General features: G+C 40.6%; 1 protein-coding gene across 3 annotated transcripts in view; it reads left to right on the top strand.

Moving 5' to 3' along the window:
* LOC311063718 (serine/threonine-protein phosphatase 2A 56 kDa regulatory subunit gamma isoform-like) overlaps positions 1-17,091 on the top strand; it is a 55,194-nt gene that overhangs the window by 876 nt on the left and 37,227 nt on the right. For 2 of the 3 annotated variants that reach the window (XM_084083267.1, XM_084083265.1), the window contains exons 2-3: positions 717-776; positions 9,605-9,773. In XM_084083267.1, coding sequence (XP_083939393.1) covers positions 717-776; positions 9,605-9,773 — 229 coding nt within the window. The remainder of the gene's footprint in view (positions 1-716; positions 777-9,604; positions 9,774-17,091) is intronic. The other variant, XM_084083266.1, reaches the window with a different exon arrangement.

Genomic DNA, 17,091 nt, shown 5'->3' with positions numbered 1-17,091 from the left:
TATACACACTGTGTTTGATCAACACACCAAGTGTTTGTTTATTGCACTGCAAGTCCTCTTTGCATTCATGCTTTTTCAAAGTATGAATGAATGCTCACTGGCTGTGTGATTAAGTAGTGGTTTTCAAAGTGGGGTCTGGGCACCCACAAGGGGTCATTGGGTTGGTTCCAAAGGGTCTCCCCACACAGCTAAATGAGTTGTAGTTTTAATTTAACCATAATTCAATTAACTTGGAATCATTACAATGTAAACAAAATGTGTTTCTCTTATGTACAATTGTGACATTTGCATAATTTAACCATAGTAGCCCTGGCGTCCGTCGTTCTATTTCTAAAAGGTTGTGTGACTGGGAAATAACACATTTTGAGCTTGTAGGTAGGCTATTCTTTTTGTACAAAATAGGGCTTAAGTCGGGGTTCTTCAACAGGGGGTCCTCAGAGTTACTACAGGGGGTCCGCCAAATCTTCATATTAGGGTCCCTAAGACGGAATCATATAAAATGGGTCTTTTAATCCAAAGTAAATTTGTGGTTGTGTCACATCATCAAGTTTGAGCATTAAAATATGAATGTATATTTATGTGCTGAGCATTGCCGTGTTGGTCTGTGTGCCATCATATCTGTGTGTCATGACTCATTGTGTCTCACCGTTATTATACAACCTATTAATACCTCTTATCAAGTCCACTGAACTGAAGTTTAAACCATGTCTTTTCAGGAGCCCCCGAAAAGTGGAAAAGTGGTCAAGAATGCAGGACAGGACAATCCGGAGCAGGAGGTAGGCTAATCCATTGGTTCTTACAGTGTAGTCCGGGGACCCCCAGGGGTCCTTCGGAGGGGTTCCAGCAAAATGTGTTAATATAGCATCACAATAACTTTAACCACTTTAACCTTTTATACTTTGGCTATTCAAAAATAGCAGCTACAGTGCTGTAAACAAAATAAAAAATAGAAAATCTGTGAACATGAAACATGGCCAACCTAATGAACGGAATTAATAAATGAATAATAATGCATGCGTCGTTTTTACCCATAGCGTTAATCGATTACAACTCGTATCATCAGTTAAACAGTAAAAACGGTTAATCATTAACATCCCTACCCTTGATAACACTTTGAATGCCACACATTGAGACGTAGAGGAGTGTTTTAACAGTTTGCAGTGTGGTTCCCAGTGATGCTTTGATTGATGTTATGAATAATACATTGAAATCAATGCATCAGTCGGTATGTAATGTAATTTAACTCATTAATACCTGAGGCCGATTCGACAAATGTCTTCTAAATTCTAACAGTTTTCTGGAAAACGTATGTTGCTATATCGGTAGTGCTCAAACCTTTTCATGTCACAAGCTCACAAGCTCGTACTCACACGCTCGAGCTTGTAGATCTGCTATTTTTGAATAGCCAAAGAAATCTAAAAATGACAGATTCTTACCAGATTCTAAATGGGTTAAACATCTGGTTTTGAACGGTGTTGATTGCAGTCATAGGTGATGGCTTGTGTTGTGTAAATGTTGTGCCTTTGGGAGCTGCACACACGTTTGCGTTATTGAGTTTTGTGGTCTGTCAGCTTGGATTTTGAGATATTTTTTGGTCCATTTCTAAATGATTTTGTGCTGATGATCGGGGGTGGTTGTAGAGAGTCGTAGTGGTACCGCCTAGTGTTGTTGCTTTGATGTTTCTCAAAGCACAGTCAACATGAGAATGCATCGTGACGTCAAAGGAATCGCCATTTAGTCATTTAGAGATGCGATCGCATAGATTAGATGTATGAATGGAGATAGGGATTTTATTTTTGATGACGTGTCCCTGCCAGCCACTCAGATCATTTTTAACCAGACTGTTCTTTAGCTGTGTGTATGTATATATGAATGAATGAATGAATGAATGAATGAATGTCTTTATTGCAGACTCAAGGTCCATAGATACATACAAATACAGATCCAACAATAAACATGAATTAAAAACTGTCCTTTACACAATAAATTGGGACGGTTATAAATACAAGCAGTTAAGCCAATGTCTCCTAAGACTAGAGGTATATCTGATGCAACTCTTCACAGGGTTATTCATATTGACAATGATGCTATTCTAGACTCATCCAAGCGGCACATGAATCTGTGCATTAGATTCCTAAGAACAGCTTGGAGAGTATTGACTCGTGCAGCCACACACATTTCACTTGCACTGCTCAATCTACTGTATAAGCAACTTTGCTTTTCCAAAACTTTAAAACAGAAACCGAGAGCTGGTCATGGCTTTTTATGAATTACAGTCTGAACATGAATGATGTCATTCATGTTCAGACTGGGAAGAGGCTCTCTCCAAAGTTGTTTATACTGATAGATAGATGCATGTACCACTTCAGATACAAGCATAAAACTCTGGTTACAAATGTGTCTGATTATTGAGTCCACTGTGCACAGAAGAACTATGGTTGCAGACAGACACAAAGTCAAAGAGTACAGAATATATAAAAAAGGTGCACTCAAAATTTCGCTGTATGATTTCTTCTTTATTCCATATTGGCACAGTTGTGAGGAGGAAAAAATGGTTTCAGCCACAGGTTTTCATCACTCTTAGAACAAGGTACTTCTTTTCTGAGAAGCCCTTATAGACGGATTTCCGCGCGACGTCATCACAGAGCAGAATGCGCAATCTGCGCATGCCCGGGTGAAAGGCGCGTTCGAAAATACAGCCCTGAGCGGCAGTGAGCGCACTGGCCAATACAAACTAATAGGCGAGTGTGCTCCGGTGCGTAATTTCCAAACGCACCCATAGGCTTCCCCCCGACTCTGCGCGGTCATATTCCTCTCATGTTTACTAACAGGAAACCCGTCTATAGCCGGTCGGGTATGATTGCACGGACGGATGATTGATGTCATCTCTCTGACAGCTTATTTCTCTCTGCCTCAAATCAGCCTAGCATGTCTAAACGGGTGGGAAATTCCGTCAGTATGTGCTCTTTATGTTGCTGAAGCAGGAACACAACACAGATCGTCTGCCCGCCGGTGATGTATTTAGAGCTGTCACGATCACACATTTAAGTTGACGATTAATTGTCACTGAAATAATTGCGTGTTTGGCATTGGAACATTGGAACATATGAAGCCTTTTAGGCTTCGTAATAAAAAAATGCACAGGGTAGATGTAACAAATAACTGAAATATACAAGGAAATAAGTGACATATTACTTTTTATTCATGTAAAAATAGCTGATCTACAAGCTTACAACGTGTCACAAACTCACAAAGTGACGCGTTGTGAGCTATAAGTGACGCTATTTCTGCTTTTAAATAAAGCAGAAATAGCTGATCTACAAGCTTACAATGCGCGTCACGAAGTGGAAACGTGGAAACGATTATGCAAAAATAATTGCGATTATCTCCAATAATTGCGATTAGACGATTATGTAATAATAGTCGTGACAGGCCTAGATGTAGTCACACTGAATGATGTAAAAAATACAGCGACGCAAGCAAGCATTTTGAAGGGTCATTCGAGTCCCTCCTTCCCTCCCAAACCTGTGTGTGTGTGTTGATATTCTTAAGTCTGTCTGTGTGTGTGGAGGAGGCTGAACCCCCTGCCCTCTCTCTCTCTCGGTAGTAATCCCCATGGTTATCTGCCCTCACTACTCGATCTGCTAATGCGCCAACCGTGTGTCAAATTGAAATAGCCGGGAGGCAAGCTGTTGCTGTATTACTACCCCCCCTCCACACACTCCTCTAAGCCCCTCTGCCTCTGATTCTTGGAACCACCAACCAACCAGACCTGTTGGCTTTTAGATGTTACACATTCATTCATTAATTTCTTACCACAAAAAAAGGTATAATAATAACACAGCTCGTGGCCATGTCAATCTAGCCACTGCATTAATATTGTTCATGCACAAGAGATTTTCTTTTCAGTTATTTGGTCATATTATTGATATAAGGTCAGGTCAGCATGCACAACATGGCCTTGTATTATTTGTGTGTACTGTGACAAGCAGGTGTGCCCGTTAGGTCTCTGCCAGCGCGTTTTTTTTTTGGATCTTTTTCTGTCACAAGAGGCATATTGTGTTCCCTTCTTTCTTGTAACACTGCATGTGCACCACTTAACTCATTCAATCCCGGAACGCGTCTGTGTCATTTTAGGATATTTAGCTATAAACATTATTTTTTTAATCAAAAATAGCAGATGTACAAGCTCATAGTGCAGCACCGAGTGCAGCGCTATGAGCTTGTATATCTGCTATTTTTTTGAATAATCGTGAAGATTTGTGCAAATCTTTGAATATATATATATATTTTTTTAAAAGACCCGAGGCCGATTCTACAAATGTCTTCTAATTCCTAACAGTTTTCTGAAACACTTGCTATAACATCAAACTTTTCCATGTCAAGGACCCCCAAAATTATATGTATTTGGCCGCAGACACCCTCATCTCAAAAGATATTTTTGTTCCAGGGACACCCCCTCCTCCCAGAAGCAAAGATTTGAGTTCTAAAATGTTCGCTTAAAATGATTATTATTTTTCAAAAAAGTAGCAGATCTGCCGCGCTATGAGCTTGCATATCTACACAATTTTAGTAGCCAAAGAAATCTAAAGGGACACAGATGCGTTCCCGGATTGAATAGGTTAAGGCCTCTTTGTCACGGTCAGTCCTGCTTGGCATGGTGGGGGCTCACACACCACCAGCCCCCACATACAGTACATTCACCGGCTGAAAACAGAAACTGTCAAAGAGGACAGACAGAGTCGTTCACACTGAGATAACGCAGTGGTTCTCAACCTTTTCAGGCTGTGACTGACCCCCCCCCCCCCCCCAATCCAAATTTGAACTGGGGACCCCCCACCCTAATAAGCACTTGGAATGTAGGAGTTGTTTGACTCGGTTCCACAGATACATAAAGTGAGGCGTTGTGTTGTGAGCTTGTAGATCGGCTATTTAAAAAAAGAATGGCCTCTTTCTTATATTAATTGACATTTTGGCCAATGTTTGATCAGGTTTTTAATATAGTTTGTTGATTACTTTTGATGCAGTAATGGTATTTTTCTTTTCTTAATTGAGGTATTAAAAAGGTTTAAGTCCTTATATTGTCACTTTACTGTCATCTGGGGACCCCCCCCCAAAATCATGGTCCCGACCCGTAACAATCAGAGTCGACGATATGTTGGGTCACATGAGTGTGTAATCTAGCCCATAACTAGCCCATTACTGTACTTGTACTTATTGGCTGACCTGATCCGTCTGTCCTCCAGTGCCACTGTGACAGCAGCCTACATGAGTGTGGTGGTGGTGGTGTTTTTTTTTTTTAAGTGAATTTGATGACTCCCCTGGGTGAGACTGTTTGGCTGGGATCAACCCCTGTAGCATTTTTTAAATCCGGTCTAGAGAGAATCGGCGGATACATACGGATATGGTCTGTGATTTCAAAAAATCTAATTCTCCTCGCAAACCACAAGTGTCATAGTGGTAGGTCTTACCCCATAACTACCTTTTAAATCTTATGAATCCGGCAAGTTTCTTCAAGCAATTCTTGGTGTACTTGGTATGTGTTCATGTTTTATTATAATTCAGCGAGTCCTGGAGAGACTAGGCTTCAATTCTGCATTCATATGGGGGAACAATATCACTGAACACGGGATGTTAGTAGGCGGGCTCTAGACCAGATCACACTGGTCAATTTGGAACGAAAACCAGTAGGCATGTAACGATTCACTCAACTCACGATACGATTTGAATCACGATACTAGGTTCACGATACGATTTTTCACGATCTTTTTAAACAAAATTATTTTCCAGACAAATCTTTTCTCTTACACAAATCCAGTACTTTCTTCTCTTTTTTTTTTCTTTTTTACAATACTGTGTTTTCTCTTATCCTCTTTTCAATACAGTAGCAAATGACAAACTCTTGTTTTTTAAATCAGTTCTCTTACAAAGATCCTGTATTTTCTTCTTTTTTTGGCTATTTTTTGCATCGCAATACTTAAAAAAAAAAAAAAATGTTGTCACCAGTTTGAATTGATTTAATCGTTACATGCCTAAAAAACTGGTGACGCGAGGGGTCCACAGCTGCAGTGGCTGAAGTTGACCCTGTGTGTGTGCTGTCAGGTGCGTGTTGATGAATGGATCCTAATAGCTGGCAGGCAGGTGGCACCAGCCGTGAGAAACGGCCCACATTCACTAGATTCCACATCCACACAACAACAAACCTTCATGGGATTTCTTTGGCCCCAGGGGTTAAGGCTAGCTTTTAGACAAGTCTTCTCCATGGCTGAGTGGGTTGGTTGTCTCTTGTAGACCAGTGGTTCTCAAACTTTTTCATGTCAAGGACCCCCAAAATGTATTTGGCCACGGACCCCTATTTGTTCCAGGGACCCTCAGAAGCAAAGATTTGAGTTACAAATGTTCGCTTTAAAATATACATTCAAAGATTTGCACGATCGTTTTCCCGATTTTTCAAAAATAAGCTCATAGTGTGGCACTCGTGCCGTGCTATGAGCTTGTATATCTGCCATTTTTGAATAGCCAAAGCTAAGTGGTTAAAATGATTGTGACACTATATTAACTCATTTTGCTGGGACCGGACCGCAATTAAAGAACCAATATTGTAGACAACACTCGATGCCGTTCTCCCCTAAGTCTTAGGGGCTTTTAACCACTCGTCATATGACAAATAAAAAGCAGAAAATAGCAGATCTACTTGCTCACAATGCGATACGTTGTGAGCTGGTAGATCTGCTATTTTCGCTAAGATTTGTGAAACATTTGGAAGATTTTCACCGAGTTTTAATAATCTGCCCAAAATGGGTCTGCCAAGTTGAAAGTGGTTAACTAAACCTAATACTTTTTTTTAATGTTGTTAAAATATGAATGCCAGGATGAATGCATTTAAATGCTAAATCGTACTATTTAACTTACCATGTGTGTGGATTGTGCTTTTATCTTTGACCCTTTTATTTTATTTTGTGTATATAATACTTAACCCATTAAGACCTGGAACTATGTCATTTTTAAAAAGCATTATTTACACTTTGGGCTATTTTTGAAAAATCGTGAAAATGTGTGCAAATCGTTGAATATATATATTTTTAAAGCGAACATTTTTAACTCAAATCTTTGCTTCTGGGGGGTCCCTGGAACAAAATATTTTGATGGGGGTCCGAGGCCAAATACATATCATTTTGGGGGTCCTTCACATGAAAAAGATTGAGCACCACTGATATAGAAACATAGGTTTTTCAGAATACTGTTGAGATTTAGGAGACATGTAGAATCGGCTTCAGGTCTCAATGGGTTAAGTAATATTTAAGTAAAAGTACTTTAGTACTTTACTAAGAGTACTTCTGCCACCACTGGGAATGAATTGTAACAACACCTCATGCAAGCCACACCGCAAGTGTCTAACCCTCAGCCTGATTCTCTTGTGGCTCAATGGAAGCAAAATTTCACACGGAGGGATTGACATTCTGAAACAGGAAACGGCCTTCCGTACACTTGCCACAAACATGGAAGCAAAACAATTGTCTACTCTAGAACGTCATTGTAGCCGTAGCATGAAGGTTTCCATTCCCTGTAAACAAAGGGCACTAATACTTACTTAGAAACACTAATACGGTTGTTCACGTTGACCTTTGGTCATATATGTTATTTAGATCAGTGGTTCTCAAACATTTTCATGTCAAGGACCCCCAAAACAGACATTTATTAGCCCGCGGACCCCCATTTGAAAAGATATGCCAAGAACCCGCATAAGAGAAGAGTTTTACGGCTCTAGCAGTGATTCTCAACCATTTTGACTTCAAGGACCCCCAGTTTGACGTGCGTTAGGCTATGGACCCCCATTTAATGGATTTTTTATCTCTGGGACCCCAATATATATTGTAAAAAGCAATGTTAATTTAACTCTGAGAACGTGCAAATGGAACCAAATGGACCCTAACGTACCCTTGTATGCTCACTGAGTACAGAACTCCCTCAAGGGTCCCCAAACCCCACTTTGAGAACCAATGATTTTAGACTATACTGTTTGATTGTCCACAAATGTTATTTAGATAGCATGTTGTTTAGACACATTGGGTTTGATATTTACCTGGTTATCCTAGTTACTTTATTTGTAGCACTTAATTGTTTTCTGTACACTGTTTACTTGTTCATTTATTCTGATCCTCCACTTAGTAAATTGCATTGGATTAACTGCTAAGTGGAGTGTCTGCTAAATACCTTTATAAGGATAGGCTTTATCTTATGTTATCTTAAATAACCGTTAATACAGTACAGATTTTTTATCATAATGCATATTAGTTTAGAACAGTGATGAAGCCGTTTCTTTATCTAAAGAATAATGCACTCCCAGTCAATTTGAATCAAGTATTCTCCATGGTATATGACATTGGTTCTCAAAGTGGGGTCCGGGGACCCCCAGGGGTCCTTGAGGGAGTTCCAGGGGGTCCCCAGCTGAATGATAGATTAGGCACCAAATGGACCATTATGGGTCTGTAACTCTGAGAGTGTACAAATGGAACCAAATGGACCCTAACGGGTCCATTTGGTTCCATTTGTACACTCTCAGAGTTACATTGACATAGATTTTACAATATAAATTGCGGTCCAAGTGATAGAAATGCCATTAAGTGGGGGTCTGTAGCCTAATGCATGTCAAACTGGGGGTCCTCTAAATTTGGTTGAGAATCACTGCTAGAGCCGTAAAAAATCTTCTCTTATGGGGGTCCCTGAGGCATATCTTTTCAAATGGGGGTCTGCGGGCTAATAAGTGTCAATTTGGGGGTCCTTGACATGAAAAGGTTTGAGAACCACTGCTCCATGGTATATGACATAGACAATATTGTGTTTACTTTCTGGAATCAGACTGCACATTAGTTGATTTTGGTTAAACATTTGACAAATATTTGTACACAGTTTAAAGACACAAAGACAATCCAAATATTTTGGCTTGTTTCTTAAATCACTCTTTCATACTGGAGATGTCTACTAGGGATGAGCAATATATCAATGTTATATTAATTATGAATATAATGATATATATCTTCTGGGATTTACTGGTTTTAATCACCCTATTTTATACTTGAAAAATGTTTACAAAATCATCCAAAATAGGGACAATAGCCGATCTACAAGCTCACAATGCTATGCATATTGTGATATTTGTCGCCAAGCCCTAATCAATACATTAGGGGTGCTCCGATCAAGTTTTTTGGGACCGATCACCGATTTATTTTCTCTCACGATCGGTCTATACCGATCTTGTGAGTAATTGGAAAATTCCAATATTCCAAAATTATTATTATGTCAGAAGTCAGAACCTATGTCTGTGTGTGTATGGGTGGGAAGGGGAACATGTCTGGGCCTGTCACAAAGCTGCGAAACAATATTATACTATATATCTGATTGACTTTTATGGCACTTAAATGGTGCAGCTTGATCGGTAAATTGCCGATCACTGATCGAGTCATTTGGAGTGAAAATCGATCGGATCGGAGCACCTCTTCAATACATTGTCAAGTGTGTTGACTCTGACTTTCTCAGCCTGTCTTGTCTTGGATGTCCAAGTCATTAACGCATTAACGCAGACTGTCTTTGTGTCTTCTCCCAGCAGGGGTCCAACCGGAAGAGTAGCAGTAACAGTGTCCCTCCGACCACGCAGCTGCTGAAGGGGAAGCTGTCGGCTTCCCAGACTCCTGTCAAGAAGGACAAGAGGCAGAGCTCCTCTCGTTTCAGCCTCAGCAACAACAGAGAGCTGCAGAAGCTGCCCGCCTTCAAAGGTATTTAACAAAACAAGCCACCTTAAGCCGAGTTCAGACTACACGATTGTAGCCCTTACTTTTTCACTCGCCAACAGGTTTTGTACAAAGCTGGCAAAAGCCCCCCAGATCAGAGGCAAATCGGTGCTCGCTCCCGTGAGCATTGATCGCTGTGTGTGAACTGACAAAGACACAGTCTAAGCATGCTGGAGACACTCGCAGATGCGTCGCAGACATTCAAAAGATATGTCCTACCGGGGCAACTACCAGGATTACATGCTTAGGCAATTGGCACTGTGTGAAAAAATGGGTGACAAAATCGTGGGTTAAAAATGTAAATAAAAAAAATCACACCCAGTGTGAAGTGAGCGGTGTGGTCATCACAGTGATGGAAGCTCACTTAAAAAAAACTGTTTTCTTTTAAGTGCATAGTCCTATTTATAGGTTATTAATTTCATCATGTGTCTCGCTAGCCAATCACAGTGCTGAATAGAGTCAGCCAATAGAGTCAGCCAATCACAGTACAGCTAGGGGTGTACTAATGTAGAGGGGTGTGCTATTATTAGCCAATCACAGTACAGCGAAGGGTGTACTAATGAGGTGTCCCAACCCCACTTATGGGAGCGGCTACACCGCTCAAAAAATAACAAAATTAAAAGATAATATCATGCTTCCTAAATATCTGGACCTGTCGGCGAGTTCAAAAATCGCCGACAGGGCGCCGTTGTAATACCTGCACATTATTTTCTCTTTCTTAATTTTGTTTTTGTTTTTGCACACAAACTACTTGGACTACACGTTTCGTGCAGACATCCATTTCTGGAAGTAAAACATTTCCTGTCAATGTCACTTCCTCTTGGTGTGTTTTCGTGGCAAAATGTAGTTTCGAGATCAGACTGATATTATGTCATAGATGGCTCCTGTTGAACCATCTTGTAATGTGTGACCCCCCCCACCTGTTGCCGATCAGTCATGTAGTCCAGGGGTCTTCAACGTTTTCAGAGCCAAGGACCCCCTTAGCTGAGAGAGAGATGAAGCAGTGACCCCCAACTACATATTGTATAAAATTGTGTTGCATATTAACTTTTTAATTAGATGGCATCATAGACTAATTTGACAGCACTGTCAAAAACGGTTTTGGATTCATGTTAATGTGTACTTTCAGACAGTTGACCACTTTAAACTTGGTACTGGGTCTGCTCTTTTTTTCCCCCCTACCCCAAACTTCTTTGCTGAAAATAGCCGATCTATAATCTCACAAGGCGTTGTGAGCTTGTAGATCTGCTTTTTTTCGGCTAACGTTCTCCTCAGAAAAGGGATGCTAGGGTTCAAGTGGTTAATGTAAAAAAAATAAGTTCCTATCACACAAAGATTTGGCGGCCCCCTTGTAGTAACTCTGAGGACCCCTTAGGGCAGTGGTTCTCAAACTTTTCATGTCAAGGACCCCCAAATTGACACTTTTTTGCCCGCGGACCCCCATTTGAAAAGATAAGCCAGGGACCCCCATGAGAGAAGATTTTTTACGGCTCTAGCAGTGATTCTCGACCATTTTAATTTAAGGACCCCCCAGTTTGACATGCATTAGGCTACGGACCCCCATTTAATGGCATTTATATCTCTGGGACCCCAATTCATATTGTAAAATCAATGTTAATTTAACTCTGAGAGTGTGTTGAAGACCCCTGATGTAGTCTGTAAACCACAATGACTCAGGAAAGACACCCGATGTACAAGGCAAGGAAGTCGTGTAGTGACTGTGTGAACCACACTGAGATCTCACCACTTTGAAAGTCGTGTAGTGTGTGTGTGTGTGTGTTAGCGCTGCCCTGCCGTCAGTGAAGCTAATCACATAATGACTTCAGAGACGTCACAGCGCCTCTGATGGTCTGCAGAGAGTTGTAAACATGACGCTTTTACAGGCGTGTGAAGCTGTTGTATGTTTACAGCCCGGGCTAGGCCTGGTACTGTGCCAGTAGACTGTGTGTGGGGCATGTGGTTTGGGCCTGTCAGCGATAACCATAACTTACCGATTTTTAGTTGATGATTAATTGTCGTGCAAGTAATTGAGATTAATGATTTAATGATTTAATTGTGTTTTGGCATTGAACATTGGAACATTTAAATACAAATGACATTTCTGTTTGCCTTTTGTAGGCTTTGTAATCTAAAATTGTACAGGCCAGATATGACAAACAACGTGTCATACTGTATGTTATGATGATCTATGGCCACACATTTTATACTTCACAAAAACGTTCAACGATAGTGGAAATAGCAGATCTACAAACTCGCAACGTGTTGCGTCGCGACCCCTTGTGAACTTGTAGATTCGCTATTTTGCAATTGCAACAGATTAATTCATACATATGAATGGAAATTATTCTGCAAAAATAATTGTGACTATCTCAAATAATTCCTATAAGGCGATAATGTAGTAAGTGTGTCACAGGCCTACTTGTGGTTCAGTCCTGATGAACCTAAAGTAACACCTTACGTTCTTATCTTATATAAATCATGTTTATGACACAGACATATTCGCCCACGCACACCAGACACACACAGCTTTAACAAACTGCACTCGTTCTGCCACCCACCTAACCCACCTACCCACACCCCACGGTCAGATGTGTCTGAACATCCCCCGATGGCTCCCCATCTCACTAGGGCTGTCATGATTAGTGATAGTTGTACGAATGCTTGTTTTCTATTGTTGTATTGGATCTTGTTTAGTCGATACACTTATTTGTTTTAGCTCCTGCTCATTTGATTTTGCTATTTTGTCTCATCTGTTTAAGGAAATAGATAGCTGATATATTGCACTTTTACCTTAGCGCTAGGTATACTCTTGGTTGCTTGTTTTGGAAGAAAATGCACTTAAGACTTCTGGTGATTAGTAGTTTTTGTTCCCTACCTATGTTGAATGCACTTATTGTAAGTCGCTTTGGTTAAAAGCGTCTGCTAAATGACTGCAATGTAATGATTACAAATTTAAGTTGACGATGAATTGTCACTCTATAATTGCGATCAGCGATTGCGTGTTTGGCATTGAACATTGGAACATATGAAGCCTTTTAGGCTTCCTAATCAAAAATTGCACAGGGCAGATTTGACAAATAACTGAATTATACAAAGACATTATTGAATGACATATTTGATAATTTTTATAGATAAAAGCAGAAATAGTTGATCTACAAGCTTACAACGCGTCACAAAGTGACGCGTTGTAAGCGTGTAGATCAGCTATTTCTGCTTTTTTAAATATTTGAAAATAATAAATAATAAAAATCTTTCAACGTGGAAACGATAATGACGAATTATGCAAAAAATAATTATGTAAATAATTGTGACACAAGCCTATCTAACAAGCTCACGGCGCGTCACATCCCACGCCAATGTTCCGCGTGGTGTGAGCTAGCTTGCACATCGGGGCCACTTTCGCCCCGTCTGTGTATATATCACCAGCCGAGCTCACTCACACACAGCAGTGTGTTACGCAAGACACTGAAACAAGCAGAGGACATAATGTAGATGGAATGGACTTTGTGCTGGATTTAACCCCAAGGGTCTATATTTAGGGTGTAATCCACAGATAAGGCCCTCTAATGCCACCAGGTCCTTGCCGCTTCAGGATGCTGGTAGCTCAGATAAGCAGCGTCTGGCAGACATGAACTAATATCGTTTACTGTGTCTGTCTGTCTCTCTCTCTCTCTCCCTCCCCCTCTCTCTCTCTCTCTCTCCTGGCTGATATGAGCTGCTATAGAATCAGTAGCTGACATTTAGACTGATATCCCAGGCAGTGCTGTAGAACAGCGGGTTGGCGGGGAGGACTGACTGCTGGTTTGATTATTTTATACAAGCACTTTCCCCCTGTTGCTGAGATGTGTTTGGAAAAAAAAAAATATTAACCCATTAACTCATTCAGTGCCCAGCTTATTTATGGCAGTTTGGCTCTGAGTGCCACAGCCAAAATTCATTGTAAAAAAAAAGTGCTTAGGAGCCGAGATACAGCCTTTTTAAGTAAGAAGTTAAACAAAGAGTGAATGGAGCAGAACATTTTCAAATCATGGTATCTTGGGTTCTGAACATTTAAAAAAAAAAGGGAAAAAAAACGTCATGTGGCACTGAATGAGTTGAGACCTGAAGAAGCATATGTGTCATTTTTAGATTTGAGCTAAAAAGCATTATTTTACACTTTGGGCTATTCAAAAATAGCAGATATACAAGCTCATAGCGCGGCACCAAGTGCCGCGCTATGAGCTTGTAGATCTGCTATTTTTTTAGAAATCGTAAAAAATGTGTGCAAATCTTTGAATATATATATTTTTAACGAACATTTGTAACTCAAATCTTTGCTTCTGGGGGTCCCTGGAGCAACATATTTTGAGATGGGGGTCCGTGGCCAAATACATATACAATTTGGTGGTCCTTGACATGAAAAAGTTTGAGAACCACTGACATAGTAACACAAGTTTTTTCAAAAAACAGTTAGGATTTAGAAGAACAGTATAGGATACTTGGAGTTAAAGCTCACAACGCGTCCCATCGCGATGCATCGCAAGCTTATAGATTTTCTACTACACAGTATTTAAACATGTTGTCAAATTCTGAAAAATAAACCTTTGCCTATAACGGCATGCCCAAAATAAGGAGGACACCGTCCAGGGTTAATGTGGATATAATAATGACACGTGTATCGTCACCCCAATGCCCCCCCCCCCCCCCCCCCCCCAACTCCTGTTCCCACTGTCAGTCTGTAACAGAATGCCTCTGGAGGACTATGTCATAAAACTAGATGGTGTCGAACAGTGTGTGTCCAGGGCTTAGATCTCTTGGTAAACATGGAAACGATCCACCCAATCAGTCCTGTAAAACAACTGTCTGTGTTTGCGTCACTGCATCTCATCATCTGAAGTGGCAGTGCAACAGTTGTTACCACCTGTGTGTGTGTGTCTGTCTGTCTGTGGTGTTACTGTGTATGTCTCCGCCTTGTGGTGAGTAGCTGAACTTTTGGAGTCATGCAGGAACCCTTTAAGACCTGGAACTGTGTCATTTTTAGATTTGAGCTAAAAAGCATTATTTTACACTTTTGGCTATTCAAAAAATCGTGAAAATGTGTGCACATCTTTGAATATATATATTTTTAAAGCGAACATTTTTAACTCAAATCTTTGCTTCTGGGGGTCCCTGGAACAAAATATTTTGATGGGGGTCCGTGGCCAAATACATATAATTTTGGGGGTCCTTGGCATGAAAAAGATTGAGCACCACTGATATAGAAACATACGTTTTTCAGAAAACTGTTGAGATTTAGGAGACATGTAGAATCGGCTTCAGGTCTCAATGGGTTAACCCCTGGTAAGTGACTGCGTGTCCCTTGGCTTGGGGCATGGTATTATCCCACTATAAAATGAACAAAGTCCATCCACATCCATTTTTCCCTTTAGTTTGTTGACCAATCAATCCGTAATTGCAAATGGGCTCTTTGGCCTTTGGCACATGCAGGGAGTGAAGGAGTCAATTTTCCCAAATGTATGCTGTTCATTCCATTTTACACCACAGTATATGTAGGCGTGGTAGCATAGCCCAGATGGACGGTGCGTGGATACGGGCACAAGTGGGTGAAAACGACACAGAGTGCCGCGCTACGAGCTTGTAGATCTGCTATTTTCTTTTAAATCATGAAATCTTTTGCAAATCTTTGTATATACAGGGTTTCCACGGTCATGAAATTCCTGGAAATATTTTGAAATTAGAAAAACTGTTTTCCAGGCCCTGGAAAAGGTTTGGAATTTATCAAATATTTTGGAAAATCTTTGGCTGTCGTCTCTGTCGGTTGGAAACCTCATATGTCCAAAACTGTTACTTTTCAGGAGTCAAATTCTAAAATGGCAAAAGTAGCAGATCTACAAGCTCAAAACGCGTCGTTTCGCGCCGCGTTTTGAGCTTGTAGATCTGCTACTTTTGATGCTTTTGTGTGACGCTGTATGATTTACAAAAAAAACACAAAAAGTTAAAATACGGAGATGAGAGGTTTCTGCCAGACAGCAATGAAATACATTGTTTTTGTCTAACATTACGTGAAAGACAGGTAAAATGTGGTAAAATGCAGTGCTACTTGATACGTTGTTAGCTTGTAGATCTGTTCTTTTTGTCACATGACACCTTCGTTCGAGTCTCTCTTGGGGCATTGATGGCACACTGGTTTAGAGTCTCATTATTGCACTGTATGATTTCTATAGTCCTGGAAATGGGGTAAAATACTTTGGAAAAGTTTTGAAAATTCATTGTTAAAAATGTGTGGGAACCCTGTATATATATTTTTTAAAAGCGAACATTTGTAACTCAAATCTTTGCTTCTGGGGCATTCTACAAATGTCTTCTAAATCCTAACAGTTTAAAAAAAAAAACTTATGTTGCTAAAATCAGTGGTTCTCAAACTTTTTCATGTCAAGGAGGACCCCCAAATGCATGTCAAACTGCGACATATTGTGAGCTTGTAGATCGGCTATTTACGCTATCATTGGCCAAAGGAAAAAATGAAAAATGTAAGTATAAAATAGGGTTTAAGTGGTTAAAAAGCTTTGTGTATGAAACAGGCATGGGGCTGCTACTGTTAAAGTTGTCTCCCTGGATCTCTCTCTCTTTTTATTTTGGTGATAGTGTGTCGATATAGGCGCTTCTCTCTAAATAGACTCACGCCTTAAGCACTTCTTCTTGCTGCGGACCAGGATGGAAGAAGGATCAGCAGACCCACTGAAATGTTCCACTGTTTATTTATAGTGCAGATCGCCGCCGTTCGACGCTGTGGATTCTCACAAAGTCGGCACTAAAACACATAACCCGACAAACCAAGGACAGGACCCATGACGCCTCACAAGGTCTCCTCTCTCTCTCTCCACAGCTGGGGGAACTGTGATGCCTGGTTTCGTGGCATGTGCCGGGAAAAAAAGCAGATCTACAAGCTTGATCTTGTAGATCCGCTAATTTCTTTTTTTTTTAATATGTTTTAGACTTTTTCTCCCTTTTTATTTGTTAGTATACAGTAGACTGACAGGAAATGGGGAGTGACACGCAGCAAAGGCCGCTGGGATCGGGATTCGAACCCGCGACACACTGTCAGGCTTTAGCAGTCTAGGTCAGTGGTTCTCAAACTTTTTCATGTCAAGGACCCCTAAATTGACACTTATAATCCCGCGGACCCCCATTTGAAAAGTTATGCCAAGGACCCCATAAGAGAAGATTTTTTTTACAGCTCTAGCAGTGATTCTCAACCATTTTAATTTCAAGGACCCCCAGTTTGACATGCATTAGAGCTACGGACCCCCATTTAATGGCATTT

The sequence above is a fragment of the Gymnoscopelus microlampas genome, assembly GCF_963454915.1.
Source record: "Gymnoscopelus microlampas genome assembly, chromosome: 16".
NCBI classification, from domain to species: Eukaryota; Metazoa; Chordata; class Actinopteri; order Myctophiformes; family Myctophidae; genus Gymnoscopelus; species Gymnoscopelus microlampas.
This window is presented reverse-complemented; position numbering and strand designations above follow the sequence as displayed.